The sequence below is a fragment of the Bubalus kerabau genome, chromosome 3 (genome assembly GCF_029407905.1).
Source record: "Bubalus kerabau isolate K-KA32 ecotype Philippines breed swamp buffalo chromosome 3, PCC_UOA_SB_1v2, whole genome shotgun sequence".
Classification (NCBI taxonomy): Eukaryota; Metazoa; Chordata; class Mammalia; order Artiodactyla; family Bovidae; genus Bubalus; species Bubalus kerabau.
In genome coordinates, this window is record NC_073626.1 from 172,659,897 (window position 1) to 172,684,801 (window position 24,905).

Sequence of the window (24,905 nt, forward strand, 5' to 3'; positions counted from 1 at the left end):
AATATACAGTACACATTCTCAGTGCCCATTGTTAACCTTTGATTTTTTTCTTAGTCAACATATGTGTTTGCATATATAGAACACACAGGTTTATTTTATATACGTATACATATATATGTACATATGGGGCATATAAATATGTGTATGTACCTTTCTATCTAAAGTGTTTTCAGTTAAAAGGGATTGTGGGCATTTTTTTCAGGTCAGTAGAAATCTTCAGAGTTTTTTTTTTTTAATTGTATTTACTTATGCCTATGCTGGGTCTTTATTGCTCTTCTCTAGTTGTGGCGAGCAGCGGGGCCCCTCTCTAGTTGTGGTGCATGGGCTTCTCATTACGGTGCCTTCTCGTTGCAGAGCACGGGCTTTAGTAGTTGTGGCACATGGGCTCAGTTGCGCAGCTTTGGGGCTCTGAGCACAGGCTCACTAGTTGTGGTTCATGGGCTCAGTTGCTCTGCAGCATGTGGGATCCTCACGGATCAAGGATCTAACCTGTGTCTCCTATATCTGCAGTTGGATTCTTTACCACTGAGCCCACAAGCCCCAGAGCATTGGTTTTTAAATGATTTCACAGTGTTCAGTTACATTTCCTGGGACTTGTTCTCTTTTTCAACTGTCTTTAAGTAATGATTCATCTGCCATCTTGGGACATAAATCTTAGAGAAACAGGTTTACCGGAGAAGCATTTTTAAGTCTACTGATACACAGTGGACATATTCATTATCATACGAAAGACACTAAACTAGTACCTGGTGCATTCAAAGTTGGAGTCCTTAGAAGTCTTACCCCTTGCACTTTACTAAGTATTAATAGCTTCATGGTGTTTGAACAGATTATTCAATATTTTTGTGCCTTAGTTTACTCATCTTAATTAGAAAAAAAATAACTTCTCTTAGGAGTGAAGAATCAAAAAGTGTTTCTGCTCTTTCCTTGAGAATCAAAAGAAATAGTTTGGTCCTTCTACGTATTTTCTACAGGTATGTTCCAGGGTTCAGGTATAAAACAGTGAATGAGTGGAATCAGCAGAGCGCTCTTTGTGGGACTTATTTTATCTGCTCCTGCTGCTCCCATCTCTATTAATATATCTCAGGTAATGGTGACAAGTACTGGAACAGCAATGAAGCAGGGTAAGGAGATGAGATTAGGGGAGAAGTCCTCTGCTGGAAGGCTTGGTCAGGAAGGCCCTGTGGGTAAAATGAGGAAGAGAGCCATGATGATCTGCACTAAGAGCTCTCCATGAACAACATGGAAAATGTTCTTGGGCCTGGCCAGGAGTGTCAAGCCAGACACTGTGGCAGAAGCCTAGAGGTTAAGAGATGAGGACAGAGAAGAGTAAATCACAAGGAGCCTTGCAGGCTGCAGTCAGGAGTGTGGATTTTATTCTCAGGGAAATGGGAAGGATTAAACAGAGAAGTGACAGGGCTTTGTGAACTGTGAAGTGTTGTACTATAGAAGAGATCCTATATTATTTTAAATACTGCTACTGTTACCACCATGATAACCATCTGGTTTACTCGCTAAGCTGTAAAAAATGTCAGTTTGCTTCCTACATAGTATCCAGTGTTGCACATCATTGGCCCCTGAAAGTCTGATCAAGATATTAGTTTGGCTAAAAAGTTCATTTGGGTTTCACTGTTGCTGTTATTAAAAAACCCTAACAACCTTATTGGCCAATGCAATATATTAATTGCAAAGAACACTTCACAAGTCCTCTTGTGTGCTCTTGAACAATTAATTTTGGTTTTACATATCTGATGATGAGCTATGTGAATGGCAGCTTTTTTAATTAACCAGAGGTTAATTTAACCTTCTTTAAGCTACTGCTTCTTTAAGCTACTCACGGGTTATTTTAATGAAGCTGCTGAATCATTGCATCTTATTTGCAGCTTAGAAGAGCATATAGCCTATCCTTCCAAAAACGAAATCAGAACTTTTAGATGCAGTTTTAAAAAGGAGAAAATCACTCATTTTGCATTGCTGTATAGTCTGTGTGGACACCTTTTTTTTAAACCCATTTTGGCTCTGGAAATTGTAGCCATGAATCAGATGTTAGAAGGAAAAAAACCCACAGAACTATCTTTTTCTACTGTTTATTCAGATTTTACCACGTGCGGATGCTCTTCTAAGAACTTGTCGTTTAGTCGCTCAGTCGTGTCCTGCTTTTTGCAACCTATGGACTGAAGCATACCAGGCTTCCCTGTCCGTCACCATCTCCCAGAGTTTGCTCACACTCATGTTCATTAAGTCAGTGACGCTATCCAACCATCTAGTCCTCTGTCACCCCCTTCTCCTCCTGCCTTCAATTGTTCCCAGCATCAGGGTCTTTTCCAGTGAGTCAGTTCTTCACATCAGGTGGCCAGAATATGAGAGCTTCAGCTTCAATATCAGTCCTTCCAATGAATATTCAGGGTTGGTGTCCTTTAGGAGTGACTGGTTTGATCTTGCAGTCCAAGGGACTTCCAAGAGTCTTCTCTGGCACCACAGTGTGAAAGCAGCAATCCTTCGGCGCTCACTCTTCTTTATGGTCCAACTCTCACACCCATACATGACTACTGAAAAAACCGTAGCTTTGACTAGACAGACCTTTGTCAGCAAAGTGATGACTTTGCTTTTTAATATGCTGTCTAGGTTTGTCATAGCTTCTCTTCCAAGAAGCAAGCATCTTTGAATCTCGTGGCAGGAGTCACACAACCCACAGTGATTTTGGAGCCCAAGAAAATAAAGTCTGTCACTGTTTCCATTGTTTCCCCATCTATTTGCCATGAAGTGATGGGACTGGATGCCATGATCTTAGTTTTTTGAATATTGGGTTTTAAGCCAGCCTTTTCACTCTCCTCTGTCACCTTCATCAAGAGGCTCTTTAGTTCCTCTTTGCTTTCTGCCATTAGGTTGGTGTCATCTGCATATCTGAGGTTATTGATATTTCTCCCGGCAGTCTTGATTCCAGCTTGGGCTTCTTCCAGCCCAGCATTTCTCATGATGTACTCTGCATATAAGTTAAATAAGCAAGGTGTCAGTAAACAGCCTTGGCATACTCCTTTCCCAGTTTTCAACCAGTCCATTGTTCCACATCTGGTTCTAACTGTTGCTTCTTGACCTGCATACAGGTTTCTTAGGAGGCAGGTAAGGTGGTCTGGTATCCCATCTCTTTGAGAATCTTCCACAGTTTGTTGTGATCCATATAGTCAAAGGCTTTAGCATAGTCAATGAAGCAGAAGTAGGTGTTTTTCTAGAATTTTCTTGCCTTTTCTGTGATACAGCGGATGTTGGCAGTTTGATCCCTGTGCCTTTTCTAAATCCAGCTTAAACACCTGGAAGTTCTTGGTTCACATGCTGTTGAAGCCTAGCTTGGAGAATTTTGATCATTGCTTTGCTAGTGTGTAAAATGAGTGTAATTGTGCAGTAGTTTGCACATTCTTTGGCATTGCCTTTCTTTGGGATTGGAACCAAAACTGACCTTTCCCAGTCCTGTGGCCACTGCTGAATTTTCCAAATTTGCTGGCATATCGAGTGCAGCACTTTTAACAGCATGGTTTTTTAAAGCTAGACGTTTTAACTCTCAGTGGTAAACATAGGTTCAGACTTCATTTATTCTGACTCCCAGTCTAGCCCTCTTCTCCCTACCTCACGGATATAGAAGCTGGCCGAGGGCTATGCTTTTGTGAACAGTGGCACAAAAAGCGATCTCCTCCTTCTTTTTAAAGTGATTTCAGTGGGTCAGTAAGTGTCCCGGTCATCCTGACAACCAAACTTTCCAGGACATCTCCTAGGGGTGATATTGGCCCCTTTAATGACTACAACCCTTCGTGGAGAGTAGTAAAGAGTCTCCACTTGGTGTCCGTAGGGGTAGAGAGATTTAGAAAATTGAATTTACTGAAGTTGTGAACTTTAATAACTTCCTGATTATATGAAAGAGTTAACAAATGGAAAGAGTCTGCTCTGACAACCAAAGTTTTGTGATTGGGTGAATAGTGGATCCATTCACTGTGAAGGGGAATTTAGAAGAATAAGAAGAACTTGGGGGTGAGATTTGAGGTGCCTGAAGGGTGTCTGTAGCGAACAACAGTTAGAAATGTAGGCTGATGGGTTGGAGCTGGAGATGGACTTCAGGTGGGTAGATGAGATCACTCAGAGAATACAGGGTAAGAAGACAGCCAAGATAAAGCCTTGAAGGATGTCAGCGTTGGAATAAATACGAGTCATTGAATTAAAGGCGGAAAGAAAGGGCTTTTGGAAAGACAGGAAAACAAATGTGTGAAAGCTAAGAGGTGTGAAGTGCTAAATGTTTGTGCAAATTCCTTTCTTGCAGATTTGGCGTGTTATTTTATAAATATTAATTTTAGTATAAAGGCATACTAAATTATTCCCCACCCCTGTCCTCCCAGTTTTCATGTTAAATTTCCCCTCTGAGTCATCTTTGGGATTTGGGCATGTCCCACTAATTTACCATCAGAAACAAGCTTACCCTCAGTTTGAGAGACGCAGAGATGGGTCTCCACGCCCTCTAATGCTGGCAGTGGCTGGCTTTCTCCCAGTGGCATTAGTAATTTTGACTCAGCCCAAGGAATCCTGTTGAGATTTATTATGAACCAGGTTTTTTTTTTTGAAGAGACAGGGAAAAGAGTATTTAAAAACTAAATGAATTTTTTCAACTACAGTATACATTTTTGTCCATTTCCTTCATGAACTCCAGTTATGTCTAAAACATAGCTTAGGCAAAACATAGTTTAAGAAAAACTTTGAACATATGCAATAGTTGAGAAACAGTGAAAACACATAAATCCATCTAGATTTTAAAGTTTTTTTTACCATATTTTCAAGTGTGTTACTCTGGCTTAGAGGTAGTTGGCATATTTAGGGAACCAAAAGGACCTCAGTGTGGCTAGACTCCCGTAATTAGAGGCTAGAGGGCTGTGTGAACTGGAGATGGGTAAAGCCATGGTAGACAGTTTGGATTTTACCAAAAAGGCAATGAAAAGTTATTGAAGGGCCTTACTCAGGGAACTCTTGCTGTTATTGTTCCCTAGAATTCTCTCAAATCCTTATGGTAAAGGAAGAAAGGGGGAAGTGAGAGCAAGGCAGGTGAGGGATGTCTTATAACCATCTAGAAGTGAAGTGAAGTAAAAGTCGTTCAGTTGTGTCTGACTCTGTGACCCTATGGACTATACTTTCCAGGAATTCTCCAGGCCAGAATACTGGAGTGGGTAGCCGTCCTCTTCTCCAGGGGATCTTTCCAACCCAGGGATCAAATCCGGGTCTCCTGCATTGCGGGCATATTCTTTACCAGCTGAGCCACAAAGGAAAGCCCTTTAACCATTGCTACTGCAATACTTCCAGCTTGGGCATCTCCATACTCTTGGAGACATGTGCCTGGGTGTTTCACATCCTTCATGGACACAGAAGACTGTGAATAGTTCGGCTTGATGGTAGACCAGGCCCCTTTGAAAGCACCATCTCCATTCCTGGGAGGAAGCAGAGTGGGCTGGAGAGTTGATTCTCAGTGCTGCATTTGCTATCATTTGGGCATTGTTGGAAGGTCATGAGTTGTTCTGTGAAGGGATTAACCTCTGTTGCTTGTAAGTACTGGACTTCCCTGGTGGCTTAGATGGTAAAGAATCTGCCTGCAGTGTGGGGGACCTGGGTTCGATCCCTGGGTTGGAAAGATCCCCTGGAGAAGGAACTGGCAACCCACTCCAGTATTTCTGCTTTGAGAATCCCACAGACAGAGGAGCTTGGAGGGCTAAAGTCCACAGGGTTGCAGAGTCAGACACAACTGAGCTAACAGTGCATACACATACACCACAGACGCACAAGCAAACTGAAACCTCACGCTCGACTCAAACTCAGTTTGTATTTGGTTCCAAATCTTCAGGTAGATTTCAGATATTCTTATTGCAAAAATGAATTTAAGTGATTTATAAAATCTAGTTTAGTCGTCTGTATTTCTTTTAGCTGTGTGTGTGTGTGTGTGTGTGCACGCATGTGTGTGTTTTATTACATATTTTAGAAACTTTAGTTTTCTTACATACAGATCATGGTCAAAGTCTGCTGGTTCTGTCTGACTTGGTGGATTAGTAAGGTTAGTAGATTGGCAGCCTTACTTTTCTGTCATTCAGCCTTCCATGGAAATGTTTTATTAATAGTACTTTTTATGTATTAAGGATAGTTTTATATATCCATTGATTTCTTTAAATTCAGTTTTGTGTTTACCAGAATTATACATGTCAAATTGAAGGAGGCAAATAGTTACAGAAAGGGTTTGTAAGAAAAATAACAATCCTCCACACTTTTCCTGCTCTCTAGAGGTACAGCCTCTTTTGATCAATTGTTTTGGAATCTTTCTCCACATCTTTAATGAACATATTAATACTTCCATGACAAATCCATAATTTCACCATGTTACTTACAACATGCCTCAATAGCTGCTTTTATTTTCTTTACTCATTGTAAAGTCAGTAACAATAAATATGTACTTAGTAATTCTATGCATGTTAAGCTAACGTGTTTATAAGACTTTTTATTTCTTGAAGTATTTCTCTTAGCCTTTTAGCAGTGTTCTAGGCACATGTATTGTCTGCCTGCTCAGTCATGACTTAGAAGCCATTCACAAATTTTAAACTTCTCTACATTTTCAATTAATTGTTTAAAAAGTTGTATCACAAGTGACATACAGTAGTATAAGGATAATTAAGCTTAATACAAAGCAAATTTAGCCATAAGAAGTTCTGATGCAGAAGTTTTAAGGGATACTATTTCCTTATTTTTGATCCCCCAAATCTTGGTTGTATTAAATAAGAATTGGTGAATTTGAGGGTGTAAATGAAAGAAATAAAAGGATTTTTATTATTGCACTTAGGCTTTAAAATAAGAACTATGTGATAAAGTTTTTATTTATACATTTTGTAATGTTATTTAAATAGTTCTTATTTATTCTTTTACTTAATAATTATACTTAACTTTTTAAAATAATAAAAGAATATTTAAAGTGTGTGTATGAGAGATGGGGAGGGAGGGCAGAGAGAAAACACAAGCATGTCCTGAAGACCTTCGGCACTGGGACTGGATTAGAGCTTGCTGAGAAATGTCCATCACTTGTTACTGACTGTATTCCTCTAAGTATGGTTTATTAGTTTATATGTTCGGCAGACTCTTGTCTGCCTGGTGTATTAATTAAGAGAAATGATTGTGGCATGCTTCCCCTTTCCCTCACAAAAGCAATTTGTATATGTATTCTCTTCGGCAGCTGTGTTTTTTCTTCTGTGACCAGTATTTCACGTGTAGTAGCTGGAAAGGCACTTCTTCCACCACTGAGCCAGAGCTGAAAATAATCTCTGTTGCATAGCACCCTAATATTTCCTGCAAAATCGCCATTAAACATTCCCAGGCTTTACCCAGCATAGACTTGTTTTATCGCTGCTATTATTTGTGGAATACAAATAGGGAGATTATATATTCATAGGATTTATTGTGAGTGTGAATTCACTGTTTACAGAGAAGCAGTCTGCATTGCCCTCTACCCTTCTTCAAAATAAATAAAAGAAAAAAGTAATGGAAAGGAATGATCCAGAATTTGGGTCCCATCTTGCCAGGTAATCAAAGAGAAAATGTAACCACCACCTGGGGTAACTCACCTGTAGTTGATCCAAACTTCTTGTTGTAGAAAAGATATTTAGAAGTAAATTTATGCATCTTTGAATTTTGAGAACCTGTGTTTGAGGGCATTTCTCTTTGATTAAAGAAGATGTGGTTTTAATGTGATCAAAAGATTTACAAGCTGACAGAGGTGAACTGTGTAGGTGATTGATTCGGGTATAGAGATTGATCAAAACAGATCATATCAAACCATGTCAAGAAGTAACATACCTGTTCATGGCTTGTCGGCTTCTTGTTAGAAGTCATTTACCCCTAAATGTTTATTTGTAAACAGACATGCAGCTCTTTGTATCTCAAACTTTAGAGAAGAAACATTCCAACACTTTCTTCAGTGAAGTCTTAGGTGAAGGTCAAAGGAAGTGTTATGATGCTGTGCAGAGAGATTTTATGTTGATCAGAAAAAATAGAGAGTAGGGTTGGGGTATCTGAGACCTACCTCCACCCTGGCAGTGGGTGCCAGGGGCAGTTAACTATAGGAGTTTGGAACTCCCAGGTTGAAAGTCACTGAACTAAGTGATCTTTAAGGTTCTTCTCAAAAGTGTTAATCTGTTGGTATCTTATATGAGGTTGTTTAGCGAGGGTGGGTATAACTTCTTTTAGTTTATTTAGTGAGAGAAATTGTAACTTCTGACATGTTCCCGTTCTTTCCATCGTTTATCTTGTTAACTGTGTTTATTCATGGTGACTTCTTTGAATAGTTGATAGCCCCCTTTTGCCTGATGTAATTGAAACATTGTCTTCTGCTTCCGACAAAAAACGAAGAACTTCCAGAAGTTCATTGTCCCCAGAATTTATCGAGTGAGTTCCTTCATAGAGAATAGCCATATCCAGGCAGAAAAAGTACACCTTGAAACCATCACTTAAAGAATTTGCAGATCTGATGGGGAGATGTGCCCAAGGCTCTCTCCAAGGTTCCTCCAGCCCTGAGCCCTTGGGCCTGACTGAGGAGGAGGAGGATGGGTGTGCCTGCGGGACGCTTAGCAACAAGCAGCATGAACCTGGAAAAAGTGCATCTGGTGAGACCTAGAGAGTGGGCCTGTTGCCACTGTTTTCTGGCTAATCCCCTTACTAACTTTTTACCTCAGTTTCCTCAACTGTAAGATAGAGGTGTCTATTAACTGGAGGTATAGTGTGGTGATTAAGGACACTTTGGATCAACCCGAGCCTGAGCTGGTTTTACCCTTTAGTACCTTGAGCCAGTTTCTTTAAGTCATTCAGCTTTACCTGTAAATGGAAGTAATATAATGTCCTTGGAGAATTGTTTGAAAAGATGCCATAGATGACGAATTCCGTTGCTCAGGAGGGGCCCTGGCAGCACTAGCAGGCCACCAGCATCGGCACCATCATGTTCCTCTTCAGATGGGGGTTAGGAGAGCAGGGGATTAAAAAGGTGTTTTGAAAAGTACAAAGTGCTCTATAATTCTATGGTCATTTCTCATGTATTTGTGGATTTCCTAGGACTGATTTTGAAACTGATGTGAAGTAACTTGCTCAAGCCTGGCTCTCTTCTCAGATGAGGGTTTAGAAAGCACGTCTTCTGTCTGCCTCCCTTTTCCTCACTGGTACCTTGTGCTGTGTCCGCAGGTAGAGCAGGCGGAGCGCAGTGAGGCGCTGGTCGCTGCCGCCATGCCGTTCCCATTCGGGAAGTCTCACAAGTCCCCTGCAGACATCGTGAAGAACCTGAAGGAGAGCATGGCTGTGCTGGAGAAGCAAGACATTTCCGACAAAAAGGCAGAAAAGGTATGTATTTGGCTTTATTGTATATTTTTAATCTTTGGATTAGGAGCACACATAAGACAAATTATGAGGTGATTTCTAAAAAACAGTAAATTCAGTTTGTGTTTATTTAAGGTTTTTAAAATATAGTCCGACTAAGGAGCGCTTGCTGGTGCTATTTAAATTCCACATGTTTTCTCCTGTTCTGCCATCTAACACATATCTAACTTTTTTCTCAAGTTTTTCATTTGAGGTTTCCAATTTTATTTTGACTTTTGGGGTTTTTATTGTTGATGTGGTTTATCTGATTTCTAAAATCAATGGTTCCACTGGTAGTCTGCCATGGGAGAAACCTCTCCTGATTTTGTGTTTCCTGTATCCCTGACAAGTATCTTCTACCCAGTCATCACAGTCTAAAACGTGACTTTCATCCCAGTTTGTCCACCACCCCCTCCCCCCCAAGAAGCATCAACTTTCAAGAAATAGCATGAACCTCTACTGCTTCCTGAGAGGTTTAGGAATTGATCCCGACTTCCATTCCTACTTGACAAAAATTCTCACGACCTTGTGGACCGTAGCAGTAGTCTCCTTAGGGCTCTTTCTGAAATATCTCCCCTCCTTTAACCCTTCAGTTCAGCCTTCTCGCATAGTACATGAGACCCTTTGTGACCTGGCCTGTACGGCTCTCGGTGAATTTTAACCCCTTTCTTCCTTATTCTGCGTGCTCAACCAATCTCAGCTTCTCTCTGTTTATGGAAAGCAGTTAATAGCAGTCAGCCAGCTGTACTGTCTTTGTCTTGTTTCACTGCCCCCACACCAGTTTCCCTTAGCCCTCATTTGTTTTTCAGAACCAACCTCTTCATCTGATTTTCCCAAATGGCTTTCCAGAATACTCCCTCTCCTGACCTTATCCTTACCTACTAAATCAAATAGCCACCATTTGGCCACCTCCTTTGGAAATAGTCGGACTGCTGCTATCTTCAACATGGTTTTATTTGCATCATATTTTTGTCTTACTGTCTAGACTTTGAGCTCTTTGACCCATATGTCATTTCTGGCCCACCTTTGTCCTCCATGGTACCTGTCTCCCCATGGGCTGAACGCCTGATGATTCATTGGATGAGTGCTTGAGTGGAACATTTTCCATCGTATCTTTTATTTTAGGAAGTTGTTTTCTCTTTTGAGTTGACAGTTAAATTGCATCATTTCTACCATCTTTTTAAGTTTGAGATTCTGTGGTTTACCTGTATTCTTATAAAGAAAAGAATATCACAGTCATGGGATTAAGATTTGTAATTATAGGCTATTTAGTTATATAACTTCCTGTCATTGGAAGCAGTGTGCAATTAGTGAAGTTTGGTATAATTCAGCTTTTCTTTAGATCTTCCATAGAAAGTCTGTAGACAATTTCTTGTATACCTTAGTAAGATATGTAGGTAACTGTTAATAATATGATGAAGTTAACTTCTTTTAAAAATGGCTCTTATGTTATTTTGGTTGAAATATATAAAGAAAATCTGGCCTCATACAGATGCATAATTGGGAAAGAGGAGTATTTTAATAGCCTTTCAGATTTTTGAAGTTTCTGATACCACACCAATATTCACCAGTTGATAGTTTCTTGGTTGTAATAGACTCAAAATGTATAAATGAACTTCTCATACTCCCTACTTTGAAGAGGTCCTTTATCCATACATAACTTTGTTACAGGCATTGGTCATTTAGAAAGCATTGGATCATTGACTTATATCTTCCAAATGTTGACACATTATTCAGTATCAAAAATTCACACTTTAAAATTACACTACTGTGATCTCAGAAAAATAAAACTTTTGGAAAGTGGTCAAACTTCCTCGTGTTGTATTCAAGTTTCAAAATTCAAGTTTGGCAACAAATACTATTTGTTGGTTGTTTTTCTTAAGGTGACAGGTTCACTTTGTTTTTTTTTGAAAAAATATCTGCCAAGGATACAAGCCTGAATAATTTGTCAGTTTTTCTTTCAAGGAAAAGTGATATTGCATGAAGAAAACTGTTTAGCTCATAGCCCAAGCATTATCATACAAATACTTTCTTCAAGACAAGCAGCCATACTTCTGGAAGGGGCAGAAGGTGCTTTGTGTGTACTTCCCATTCAGTTCAGTTCAGCCTCTCAGTCATGTCCAACTCCTTGTGACTGCATGAACTGCAGCATGCCAGGTCTCCCTGTCCCTCACCAACTCCTGGAGCCTACCCAAACTCATGTCCATTGAGTTGGTGATGCCATCCAGCCATCTCATCCTCTGTCATCCCTTTCTCCTCCTGCCCTCAGTCTTTCCCAGCATCAGGGTCTTTTCAAATGAGTCAGCTCTTCGCATCAGGTGTCCAGAGTACTGGAGTTTCAGCTTCAACATCAGTGACTGATCTCCTTTAGGATGGACTAGTTGGATCTTGCAGTCCAAGGGCCTCTCAAGAGTCTTCTCCAACACCACAGTTCAAAAGCATCAATTCTTCGGCACTCAGCTTTCTTCACAGTCCAACTCTCGCATCTGTACATGACTTTTGGAAAAACCATAGCTTTGACTAGAAGGACCTTTGTTGGGAAAGTAATGCCTCTGCTTTTTAATATGCTATCTAGGTTGGTCATAACTTTCCTTCCAAGGAGTAAGCATCTTTTAATTTCATGGCTGCAATTCCCATGTGCAGTGATTTTAGAGCCCCCAAAAATAAAGTCTGACACTGTTTCCACTGTTTCCCCATCTATTTGCCATGAAGTGATGGGACTGGGTGCCATGATCTTAGTTTTCTGAATGTTGAGCTTTAAGCCAATCACATCAAATGTTCCCACTTGCGTATACTCAGAGGTCAAAATTTAATGAATTATTTTTCTGCTTCCTCATACTACTCTTAAGTGAAACAGTTTTCTAAACTGAGTGCGTGAGGATGAAAAAACTACAATGATAGCTTTTGTAACTCGGGCAAGAGGTCAACACCATCAGTGAAAATGGCAGCATTGGAAAAATGCAAATTATGTATTTACATTGATATGAAAACAGTTTTGACCTCATTGACCCCTTGAAAGGGTCTCAGGGAACCTTTTTCAGTAACACAGAGGTTGAGAATTCCTGCTCTAAACCTAAGCAAAAATAGACCTCCTGCTATTAGGATAAACAAAGCAAAGAGAATTAGTTGAACTTTTGAAAAATAAGTTTTGTTTCAAAGAAAGGGGACAACTCTGAAGATCACTTCATACAAATTACTTATTCTGGAATAGATTATTAATAGAGAGGAAGACCCTGAACTTTGTGGTTTCACTTTCTTGTCAAGATTCAGGAGACGTCGCTAATACAAATGGTAAAAAGGGAAATGAGACCTGAAAACAATGGAAAGATAAAATATTACCACTAAATTAAACACCATGAAAAACGACTTTGATATCATATTTAAAACTGAAAACTTGAAGATTAGGATGCTTTGTATGATTTGTTATCTAGCATTGTTCTGGAAATTCTAGGCAATACATAAAGAAACGGTGTAGAAATTAAAAATACATCTATTTCAAATAAAGAAGGGAAATTACAGTGTTGACATATTTGTGTATCTTTACAAAACACAGAGGAATCAATGTGAATGTGAGCGTTCACTAGGGCAGCTAAATAAAAAATCCATAGCTTCCCTAAATATCAATCAAAATGATCTAGAAATTATAATTTTTTAGGAAGTATTTTATTTGTAGTAACAACAAATAAATAGGGATCTGGGAATACTTTATCAGGAGGTGTGCAGAACCTGTCCATGTCATTGGACAATATAGTTAAGATATCTTATCAAATCAGTTCTTAAGCTTAAAGCTATTCCATTCACATCACAGCAGGATCTTTTTGTATCTTGACAAAAAATGATTATGAAGTTCTGGAAGAATAAAGAGCTGTAAAGTGCTGGAATTTAAGGAATATGAATTCTACTTTGTTTTGAAGGAAAGCACACATTTCATACTTCCACTCTCAGTCTTCTCGATCATGATTAGTGAGACACCATCCTTCTAGTTGTTCAGGTCAAAAGATTTGAGTCATCCATGACTCCTTTCATACTTCCCAGATCCAATTCATGAGCAAATTCATCCACTTTATTGGGGTGGGGAGTGTTAAAAAGCCAGAATCTAATGACCCCTTCACCCCATTTTCCTGGTTCCCACTCTGGCCTAAGCTATTGTTAGGTTTGCTCTGCATTGCTGCAGTGTTCTTCTAACTGGTCCCCCACAACCATAATGATTCTTTCAAAACATGCATCAAATAATATTTCCCTTAGAGTAAAAGTCAAAATCCTTACAGGAGCTGAACTAAGTTCTACAGGTCAAATCCTGCCTAGGCCCGTTTTTGTAAGGCTCATGAGATAAGAATGATTTTTACATTTCTAAAGGATTGGTTTTAAAAGCAAAGAAAACTATGCAACAGAGACTCTGTGTGGCCTGTAAAGCTTAAAATATTTTCTGTTTGGTGTTTTTACCTAAAAATAAATGCCCATCCTTGCCCTGGTCAGTCAGGCCCGTCCCTTCTCCTAGTACTCCGGCCAACGTTGGCTTGCTTTTCCTCATGCATTCCAGTCCACCCCTGCCTCGAGGCTTTTGCATTGGGCTGTTCTCTTTGCCTGGAATGTTCTTCCCCCAACTCTCTGCTTGATTTGTCCCATTGTTGCCTTCAAGTCTTTGCTCAAATATTGCTTTCACCCAACCCTCTATTTAAAGTGCCACCTAGTCCTGGGCATTCCTGTTTACCCGATCTTGCTGTTTTCTGTGTATCACTTAACATCTTTAATATACTTAATGATTTTTTTTAATTAGTTCTTCCCTCTGTTAGAACATAAGCCTTCCAAAGACAGCACCATAATTATTTTTTATTTATTGAAAATGAAATTCAGAGTTAACATGAGACACTGTCAGCTTGTATCTCTTCTAAACTCTTAGTGTCTACTGAATAGGATAAAACATGTATTACTGAGGATGTTGTAATAATTTGTATGTTGAGTTTATGACCAGTAAGAGAGTATCCCAACCAGGTATCTTCTGAATTTTATGAGGTGGCCAAGTATCACATTCCTTACAGTACTGCCACCCACACAGATAGATAAATGACCCTTCTCAAGAGGTCTACCCTGTTAGTCCTAGTATCTTCCATATTGTTTTGTGTTTATTATCTTCCTGTGTAGTTCAGGATGCCCAGTGGACACTTTTCATGATTGGATGAATAATTATACCCAGTGGATCTAATTAATGGATAACCAAGCACCTAGGCCTGGTGGGCTGCAGTCCATGGGGTCGCTAAGAGTCGGACACGACTGAGCGACTTCATTTTCACTTTTCACTTTCATGCATTGGAGAAGGAAATGGCAACCCAATCCAGTGTTCTTGCCTGGAGAATCCCAGGGATGGGGGAGCCTGGTGGGCTGCCGTCTATGGGGTTGCACAGAGTCGGACACGACTGAAGCGACTTAGCAGCAAGCACCTCGGCAGGTTTTTGGTGACCTGTTGCAGGATACTGTCCCCAACTCTAAACTTTTGATAACATTTATTATCACTGAGGAAGGGCTTAATCAACAGAGCTTGTGAATGACAGAAATTGGAGAAGAATAGAAGACTCTGTAGGTGACTAAATCAGGCACCACAGAAGGGTTAATTAGCTGGGAGAAGGGGGGCAGGAGGAAGGATATGATTGTAACTGATAAAGTGCAGCACAGATACAAGTATCGCTCTGTATAAGGGTCTGAAAAAGCAGATGGGATACCAAAGGAGAAAATAAAATATAATCACTAAAAGTATTTGATTAAACCAAAAGAAGGCAGAAAAAGAGGAAAGAACAGCATTATAGAATGGGTAGAACAAATGGAAAACAAATACCAAGAGATTAGACTCAAATGTACTGTATCAATACTCACATTTAATATAAATGTCTGAATATTCCAGTTAAAAGGCAGTGCTTGTCAGGTTGGATATGAAAGTCCTAACTGAATAAATTTAGAGATTATCATATTAAGGGAAGTATGTCAGAAAGAGAAAGACAAATACCATATGACATCACTTCTATGTGGAATTTTTAAAAAATTATATAAATGAACTAATTTACGAAATAGGAGTAGACTCACAGACATAGAAAACAAACTTGTGATGTCCAGAAAGTATAGCAGGGATAAATGGGGAGTTTGGGATTAACATACACATTACCATATATATAAAAGGTAAACAACAAAGACCTGCTGTACAGCACAGGAAACTGTATTCAGTATCTTGTAATAACCGAAAAAAGAATGTTACATATGTAACTGAAATCACTTCCCTATATAATTGAAATCACTTTGCTGTACACCTGAAACTAGCATACTATTACAAATTAACTTACTTCAGTTTTTAAAAAGAAGAAAAGTCCTAACTGTATGTGCCTACGAGAAATGCACTTTGAAGACAAGTAAAAGGATGGAGAAAGATATACCATGTTAACACTTGTCAAAAGAAAACTGAAATAGCTTTATTAATATCAGACAAAAATAGATTTCAGAGAAAATAGTATCAGGGATAGATATTTCATGATAAAATAGGGGTCAGTTAATCCAAGGGACATTTCAACCTTAAATGTTTATGCACCTAATAACAGCTTTAAAACAAAGCAAAAACCAATAAAACTATGAAGTGAAACAATTAAATCCACAATTAAAATTGGAGATTTTGATTCCCCAATCTCAAGTGATTGATAAAAGAAGTCTGTTAGGCATACCAATAGATCAGTGGGACAGAAGAGAGAATCCAGAAATAAAACCTACATGTGTATGGAAATTTTTTGCCAAAGATGAAAATGCAGTTCAGTGGAGCAAGGATAGTAGTTTTAATAATTGGTGCTGAAACAACCTAATAGCCACATGTACAAAAAATATGTTGGACGCATGCCTCATGTCATATGCAAAAATTAATTCAAAACGGATCACACAACTGAATGTAAAACCTAAAATTTTAAAGCACCTGGGAAACAGGAGAAAAATCTTCATAACCTTGGGATAGGCAAAGAATTCTTAGATGTGATACCAGAAGCATACTCTATAAAAGAAAAAAATAATAAATAGGAATTCATCAGCACTAGAACCTTCAAGTCTTCTAAAGACACTGTTAAAAGAATGAAAAGACAAACCACAGACTGAGAAAATCTTTGCAAAGCATATATTTGATGAAAGATTGCATCAAGAATACTTAAAGAACTCTTAGAACTTTATAAGAAAACAATTAAAAAAAATGGATTCCATATACACTTCACCAAAGATGATACACAGATTTCAGATACTAATACAATATTGTGAAGTAATTAGCCTCCAATTAAAATAAATAAATTTAAATTAAAAAATAAAAATAAAAGGTAAAATACAGATTTCAGATAAACACTTGCAAAGATGTTCATCATAGGAAATTGCAAAGTAAAGCTATGATGAGATAACCACTACACACCTATCACGATGGCAGGTATTGAAAATACCAGCTATATCAAATGTTAGTGGTTGTGGTGAGCAGTTAAAACTGCTGGTAGGAATGTAAGATAATATAGCTACTTTGGAAAACAGTTCGTCAGTTTCTGGAAAAGCTGAACTTACATCTAGCCATTTCACTCCCAAGTATTTACCCAAGAGAGCGAGAAGCATATGTCCATACAAAGACTGAACATAAATGTTGATTGCAACTGTATTTGGAAGGGTCCAAAACAGGAAGTAGCCCAAGTACGTGAATAAACCAGTATGACACGTCCATAGAATGGAATATTAGTCAGCAATAAAAAGGAACAAACTCTTGCTGTATACAGCAACGTGAGTGAATCTCAAAATAATGTGTTAAGTGAAGGAAGCCAGGCTATAAAGAATACATAATGTATGATTTTGTTTATATTACAGAACCGTGAATAGCTGCAGTGACAGAAGGTAGATGAGTGGTGGGCAGGTTAGAGTGGGGTTGGTGGAATGAGGGGATTATAGCAGGATCATGGTAGTCATGGATAGGTTCACTTGTCTTAGAGCTGTGGACCTAAGTCCAGAGTTATCAGCTTGTACACTTTAAATAGGGCTTCCCTTGTGGCTCAGCTGGCAAAGATTCTGCCTGCAATGCAGGAGACCTAGGTTCAATCCCTGGGTTGGGAAGATCCGCTGGAGAAGGGAAAGGCTACCCACTCCAGTATTCTGGCCTAGAGAATTCCATGGACTGTATAAATATGGACACTTTAAATATGTGTGTTTTGTTGTATGTTAACTGTAACTCAATTAGAAGGGAAAAGGACTCTCCATGTAGCAGCTGAGGTATAGGTAACTTAGAACCATAGATGTTTACCCTAAGAAGGAATAGACCATGTAATAAAGCATCCAGAGAGACTGTTAAAAGCCTAGGTTGCAATAGTAGAGAAACAGCAGCCTCAGAGTGACCATCTTCTGCTCTGTGTAGACAAGTCCATACAGAGTTTGTGGAGAAGCTCGAGTGTTGAGAGGGGAGTGACCAGGTTAGCACCGAAATTCAGAGTCCTGCCATGAGAAACAGTTGAAGGAACTGGAGATGTAGAGAGAGAATCAAATTTGAGTCCTAGTGCTGTTAGTAAAATGTTTTTAGGGGATCATTTTATGTTAGAGAAGCTTCTAGACTGACAGAAGATAGACTTAAGAACTGTGAGTGGAGATAAAACAGGGAGTCCAGTTTCATCTCGATATTCGGGAAAATAAGTGGAAGTTAGCTTCCACAGGAAATAGCAGGTTTCCTGTCTCAGGGTTTGTGTTGGTGTGGGTTAGGTGATCACTTAGGTCTTGTAGAATGAATTCAAGCTTTGTATGATTGACACATCCTTACATTGATACAACACCGTTACTTTGCAAGGTGCCTTTGTAGAAAATAGGCCCCCATCTTATTTAGAGGTAAAATAGTTATTATTCTCATGATCCATGTGAAGAAAGCTTGTTTCCAAGGACATTCATTATAGTAGAATCAGAGGTGGTATTCACTCCTAGCTCTGCTAAACCTGTGGTAAAATTTTGTCTTTATCTCCTTTGTTCTTGATATCCATGGGCATTTTCTCATTCATTTCTTGTGATCTTATAAACAAAATGATAAATATAACATTTGAATGTTTCTTTTTTTATAGTATGTTGATATTTTTCCTTATACTGTATGGTACACAGTTGCCATATTAAGAATTGTCTGTAATAGAAATAGATTACTCCCTTAGGAACTGGGTCATACCTTTTAAAGAGAATTTGAAAACTACTTTCCTTATACCTTTAGAAAAAAGTGGTTTATCTTACCATCTTTATTTTTAGGTAACTGGAGCATGGGAGTTGGGTGGAATGGAATTTGTTCTCTCATTGCTCACAGCCACAGAGATCTGGTATACATAATGACTGTTTACACACTCTTTGCCACTGCATGCTATATAAAGAAGGTATAGCTGCCTTGCTCAGCTTATACTTGGTTTCCTTCTTCACTGTGAATGCATGTGTTCACAGGATTGAATAGCTATATTCACTTATTTCATGAGAGGACTAAGTTTGCTGGCATATTTAAGAGGGGGGAAGGGAGTAGTCTTTTCATAGCATAGCCATTTAACAGTGACTCATGGTTACTAAACTTGTTTAGAGTAATCTTTGACACCAGAAGGTTATTAATAGGCTTTTCTTAGCCCATGATCTTTCAGTTTAGTATACTCAGATATTTTCTTTAGTAGAGAGACACATATATGTATAGGATTTTTTTTAATTTAGAAATTAATTCGATAATAAAATTGGTCTTATTTGAGTATTTAGTGCCAACAATGTTCCTCAGTTTACTTTTAGATTCCATCTCACATCTTTTATCTTGATTTACTTTAAGAACTTCCTCTTTTAAATGAGGTCATCTAATAAATCGCTTTTTGAGAATGAATTGATATTTGAGGCAATAAATACAGGCTGGAAATATTTAGAGGACTTTTGTTTAAAATTATTCTTTTGCATAAGAGTGGGTATAAAGAAACTCAAAAAATGTATAATACAAAATAATAAATGATATGAGCCCCCTCCTCGTCAAAAAAATCTGGGTTTTTTGAGGAATTTCTCAATAATAACAATTAGTTGCATGTAAATTAGAATAAACTTGATTGTATAAACCAGTAGTGAACAGAAGAATGGAAAATTCTGCTTAATAGATCACTTCAAAATTTTTTCTAAAAAGAGGACTTTATAAATAACAATTCCCATGTGATTATGTTACCTTCTATGGAGTTCCATACTCACAGTAATTGGCAGGACAGGTTTTTATTTTGTTGTTTGCTTTCAAAAGATGACAATAGAAGTAATTACTGTCATCAGTTCCATTGTCACCTTTTGCAAAAGATTCCCATCTTGATTGAATCCGTAGACATTTTAGTGCCCTTCCATATAGGGCAGACAGATGGGCACATGGATCAAATTTTGTCTTTGTTCTTAAGGAATTTATAATCTAATAGAAGGGCTTCCCTGGTAGCCCAGATGGTAAAGAGTCTACCTGCAATGCAGGAGACCTGGGTTTGATCCCTGGGTCAGGAAGATCCCCTGGAGAAGGGAATGGTACCCACTGTAGTCTTCTTGCCTGGAGAATGCCAAGGACAGAGGAGCCTGGCGGGCTACAGTCCACAGGCTCACAGAGAGTCAGACATGACTGAGTGACTAACACACACACAGAGGAAATAGATATGTCAAATAATATAATACAGTATAGAGATACTTGGAGGTATGAATGAAATTCTGCAGGAACCCAGAGAATAAAGCAGTTACTACCTCTGTCAGAGACAGGTACAGAGATAGCGTGCAGTGACATTTGAACTGGTTTAAAAGTGTTTGGCAAGTTGAGAGTGAAAGGGAACAAAATGTGAAACATCTTAAAGTATGGCATGGCCAGAAAACAGTGACAAGTTTAGGGTGATTTTGTAGGAATGATTAGAGGAGAATGTGGTAGATTGAAAAGGGCCTTATATACAACCTAAAGATAGACTGAGGGAGCTAAAGAAATCTATTGTTGTTTTTCGGCTTTGTTTTAAATCTTTAAATAATTTTTAATTCACAGGAAGTTGCAAAAAAGTATACAGGAAGATCCCATGTACCTTATACTCAGCTTCCCCCAGTGGTAACGTCTTACTTACTTAACTATATACAAAATCAAGACAAGGAAATTGACATCGGTACAGTCCACAGGCTTCATTCACCTTTTCCCAGTTTTACAATTTTTGAGTGTATGTGTCTCTGCAGTTTCATCACATGTGTAACCACTACCACAACCAAGAATCAGAAATTCTCCATCACCACAAGCCCCCTCTTGCTATTCCTTTATAGCCATCTCCTCTCCCCTATCCATAACCCTTGCTGGCAATCACCGATCTGTTCTTGAAACCTATAATTTTGTTATTTCAAGAATGCCTTATAAATAGAATCATATAGTATGTAACCTTTTGAGACTGGCTTTTTTTCTCCCTACCCAGCTTAATTTCCCAAGAGATCTGTGCAAGTGGTTATTAGTATCACTGATTCCTTTTGATTGCTGAGTGGTATTTCATTCCATTAATATACCATAGTGTGTACATAGAGTGAATGTTTAAGTAGAATGTTTCCAGCTGGGGCTATTACAAATAAAGCTACTGTGAATATTTTCATAAACATATTTTGTGTGAACATAAATTTTCTTTCCTCTAGAATAGATGGCCAAGAGTATAGTTCTTGGCTCATACAGTAAGAGCAGGTTTAATTTTATAAGAAACCAGCAGCCTCTTTCCCACTACATTCCACTAGTAATGTTTCACAGTCATAGATGGGATGAGATTTGAAGTGTTGAACTGCTGGACTTAATGGCAGAAGATTAACTTGGTATGAGGACTCTGATGACAAGGAAGTCTTAAGAGTAAAGAGGAGAGGTAAGATGTGAGACTAAATTTCTGAGGAAGAATTGAAAGGATTTGATGGGTATCCAGAAGGGGGTGACAGGATGAGATGGTTGGATGGCATCACCGACTCAATGGACATGAGTTTGAGCAAACTTGGGGACATAGTGAAGGACAAGGGAAGCCTGGTATGTGGAGGTCCATGGAGTTGCAAAGAATTGGACACAACTGAGCGACTGAATGACGACAACAATGTAATTAACTATAGATTCATATATCCTTTGGCCTATCCTTCTACCCACCAGATATTTTCAGAGCGTGAGTCCTTAAACTGTGTCCCAGGTTAGCACAGTACTGGTTTTGTAAATAAAGTTTTATTGGAACTCAGCATACCCATTTGTTGATACATTGACTATGGCTGCTTTCCTGCTGCAATGGCAGAGTTGAACAGTTGTGACAAAGACCATGTGACCCACAGAAAGACAGCTGCATCCTTATCGAAAGAAACTTGATAAGATGCTTTTTGATGAGGTGGATTATAACAAGGTGCTTATTTTAGTTAGAAATTGGAGGTAGGGGTGACGTGCAGGAAAAGTATGTTTGTTTTGCTTTTTTTAAAGGTTTTTATTTAACCATTAAAAAATTGAAGTATAGTTACTTTACAATGTTATGTTAATTTTAGGTGTATAGCAAAGTGATTCAGTTAGTATGTGTGTGTGTGTGTGTATGTGTGTATATTCATATATATTTTTTCAGATTCTTTTCCTTTATAGGTTATTACAAGATCTTAAATATAGCTACCTCTGGTATACAGTAGGTCCTTGTTCATTTTATATATAGTGGTGTATATATGTTCATCCCAACTCCTACTAATTTATCCCTCCCCGCTCCTTTCCCATTTGGTAACCATAAGTTTGTGTTCTATGTCTGTGAGTCTGTTTCTGTTTTGTAAATAAGTTCATTTATATTATTTTTTCCTGCTCCCCATTGAAGTGATATCATGTATTTGTCTTTCTTTGTCTGACTTACTTTACTTAATGTGATCATCTGTAGGCCCATCCATGTTGCTGCAGATGGCATCATTTCATTCTTTTTTTTATGGCTGAGTAATATTAATATTTTTGTTTTGCTTGTAAACTTAAATGTTCTGCAAACATGCAAAGGGTGCTCTGAAAACGCAAGTTAGCCATGGTTTCGGTGCTCTTTCTACCTTCATCGACTTTTTCAGTTTCACCCTATCCTTATTTGTCTGTTGGGTCTCTATACAAGATCTTTAATTTGAGAAATGATGGCAGCAGGATTAGGAAGTATGTTATCAGTGCCCCCAAAACATTTAAAAACCACGGGTTTGATGACCTCTGACATCTCTTTCAACGTTTAAGATACTGTGATTCCATATTGAGGCATCCCTTCAAACTTAACATATTCAACTCAGAATTCATCTTCTCTGTTCCAGAATTGGTCTCTTCCTGATTGCCTAGCTTAAGAAATGTTGGCTTTCTGGCTCAAAACCTTAGAGCATCAGATTCTTTCTCTTTACTTCAGTATCTGCCAAAGTTCTGTTCATTTGAAATCATTTGATGAGGAGAGATGAGGCTGAAATTTGCAACCTCTCCCTCTCTGCCTTTTTGTAAGCACTCTGTAGGTAATGTGGGAGTGTGGGTGTTTGGGTACATATGTGTGTGCTAGTATGTGTTCATTCCAAAACTTAGGGAAGTTCAGCAGAGCATAAAAGGAAAACTAAAGCTCATCCCCAGTCCACTCCTGCATGCAGTGACTACTGTTAATGCAGTGGGACAGCCTCTCGGATTCTCATTCATATTCTCAGTCTCTCTCTCTTTCTGGGGCAGGTAAGTTACTCAACCCGAGGTCATGTTATTTTAGGTCCTGGTTTGTTTGTTAATTTTAAATCTTTGCATGTCAATATAGATCTACTTAATTGTTTTCAAAGCTTGCCATAATCTTCCATTTTATGGGTACATCATTATTTAACTAGTTCCATTCAGGTGGTTTTTTTTTTTTTTTTTGCTGCGTCTTGCAGCACACATGGGATCTAAGTTCCCTGATAGAACTCATGTGCCCTGCAGGGAAGTACAGAATCCTAACCCCTGGCCTCCAGGGAATTCCCAGAGATAACTTTTACTTCTGGTCTTTCACTGTAGTAAGTAACCCTGCTTGTACGTACATTTGTGTGTAATTATCTGTTTCCCCAAGGTGAATTCCTTAGATGTATAATGGGTGACTCAGAGGGATTGCACCTTTTAAAACTTTTTGGTTTTTTTGTTATATTTTACTAAATTGCCGTCCAATAAAGTTGTACCAATTTATTTTTCCACTACCAATGTATCTTCCAGAAGTCTTTGTTTCTGATAGGTGGGGGAAATATTTTATCATTTTCAATTCAGTCCAGTCACTCAGTCATGTCTGACTCTTTGCGACCCCATAGACTGCAGCACGCCAGGCCCTGTCCATCACCAACTCCCAGAGTTTACTCGAACTCATGTCCATTGAGTCAGTGAGGCCATGCAACCATCTCATCCTCTGTTATCCCCTTCTCCTCCTGCCTTCGATCTTTCCCAGCATCACAGTCTTTTCAAATGAGTCAGTTCTTTGCAGTTTATCATTTTAAGCTAATATTATTATATTAGCTTATATTATAAAGTAGTATATCTTCTTTAAGATATCTATTTGTCAAGAATATCTTCTTGTCTTTTAATTTCTGAATTAGCTATATCTGTACTTCAGCATTTTACTCTTGCTCTGCTTAAGTGTGCTGTGAATTAGTAAGTTAGGCTTAACAAGTAACTTTTATCCATTAAAACTTGGGGCAAAGGGGAGAGTATACCCAGTCTTGTACTCCACCAGATAAACCCTGTACCTCCATCTGTGAGTAGACACCTTGTCACCTTTCACCTCCTACCATGAGGCCACTTTGGAGTCTTCTGAGTAGTTGGGCTTTGTTGGGACCAGAAGAGGTGTGGGTGATAAGGACTTTGAGCACTGCAGGGACGTGGTCTGCAAGCCCTAGTGGGAGAGTGAGGAATACCTCTGGTGTGAAAATGTTTCTTGCATCACAGCTTTGTGTCTGAGTGGTTGCCACTGATGATGGTAAAATGGTACAGGCCTGGGTAGTGTGGGAACATGGTGTTCAGGGGAAGAGATTTAATATGACCCCTGAAGTTTTGGAAGTCTTGAACTAGGCCACTAATGTTAGGCTTGCTAGTTGCTTTTTTCCCACCTCTTTGTATTTTTTGATGAGAAAGCAGGCAGCAGGGAAGTCTCACAGCCTTAGTTCTAATTGGGGGAGTTATTATGGGCACAACCCTTAAAAATTTGAAGTATTTACTTGTCTCCTCACCCTGGTAGGTAAAGAAGTATGGTTCTGATATTGTCACTGCCAAGTCGCTTCAGTCGTGTCCGACTCTCCGCGACCCCATAGACCGCAGCCCACCAGGCTCCTCCATCCCTGGGATTCTCCCAAGAATAGTGGAGTGGGTTGCCATTTCCTTCTCCAGATATTGTCACTAGTGAGGTGAATAGTTGGTATGAACTTTAGAGTATTGGTTGCTACTTAAGTAGATCCTGTACCTTACATTGTTTGATGTAAAAATATTTTTAAGATACTGATTAGAAATAAAGTTGTCTCCAACTGGTTATTTGTGGAAGTCAATG

The 24,905-nt window shown here is 38.8% G+C and overlaps 1 protein-coding gene across 1 annotated transcript in view; it reads left to right on the plus strand.

Moving 5' to 3' along the window:
- The window catches only part of CAB39 (calcium binding protein 39), a 99,288-nt gene that overhangs the window by 32,941 nt on the left and 41,442 nt on the right, over positions 1-24,905 (plus strand). Inside the window, exon 2 of the mRNA XM_055573715.1 lies at positions 9,235-9,390. Coding sequence (XP_055429690.1) covers positions 9,277-9,390 — 114 coding nt within the window. The 5' untranslated portion in view covers positions 9,235-9,276. The remainder of the gene's footprint in view (positions 1-9,234; positions 9,391-24,905) is intronic.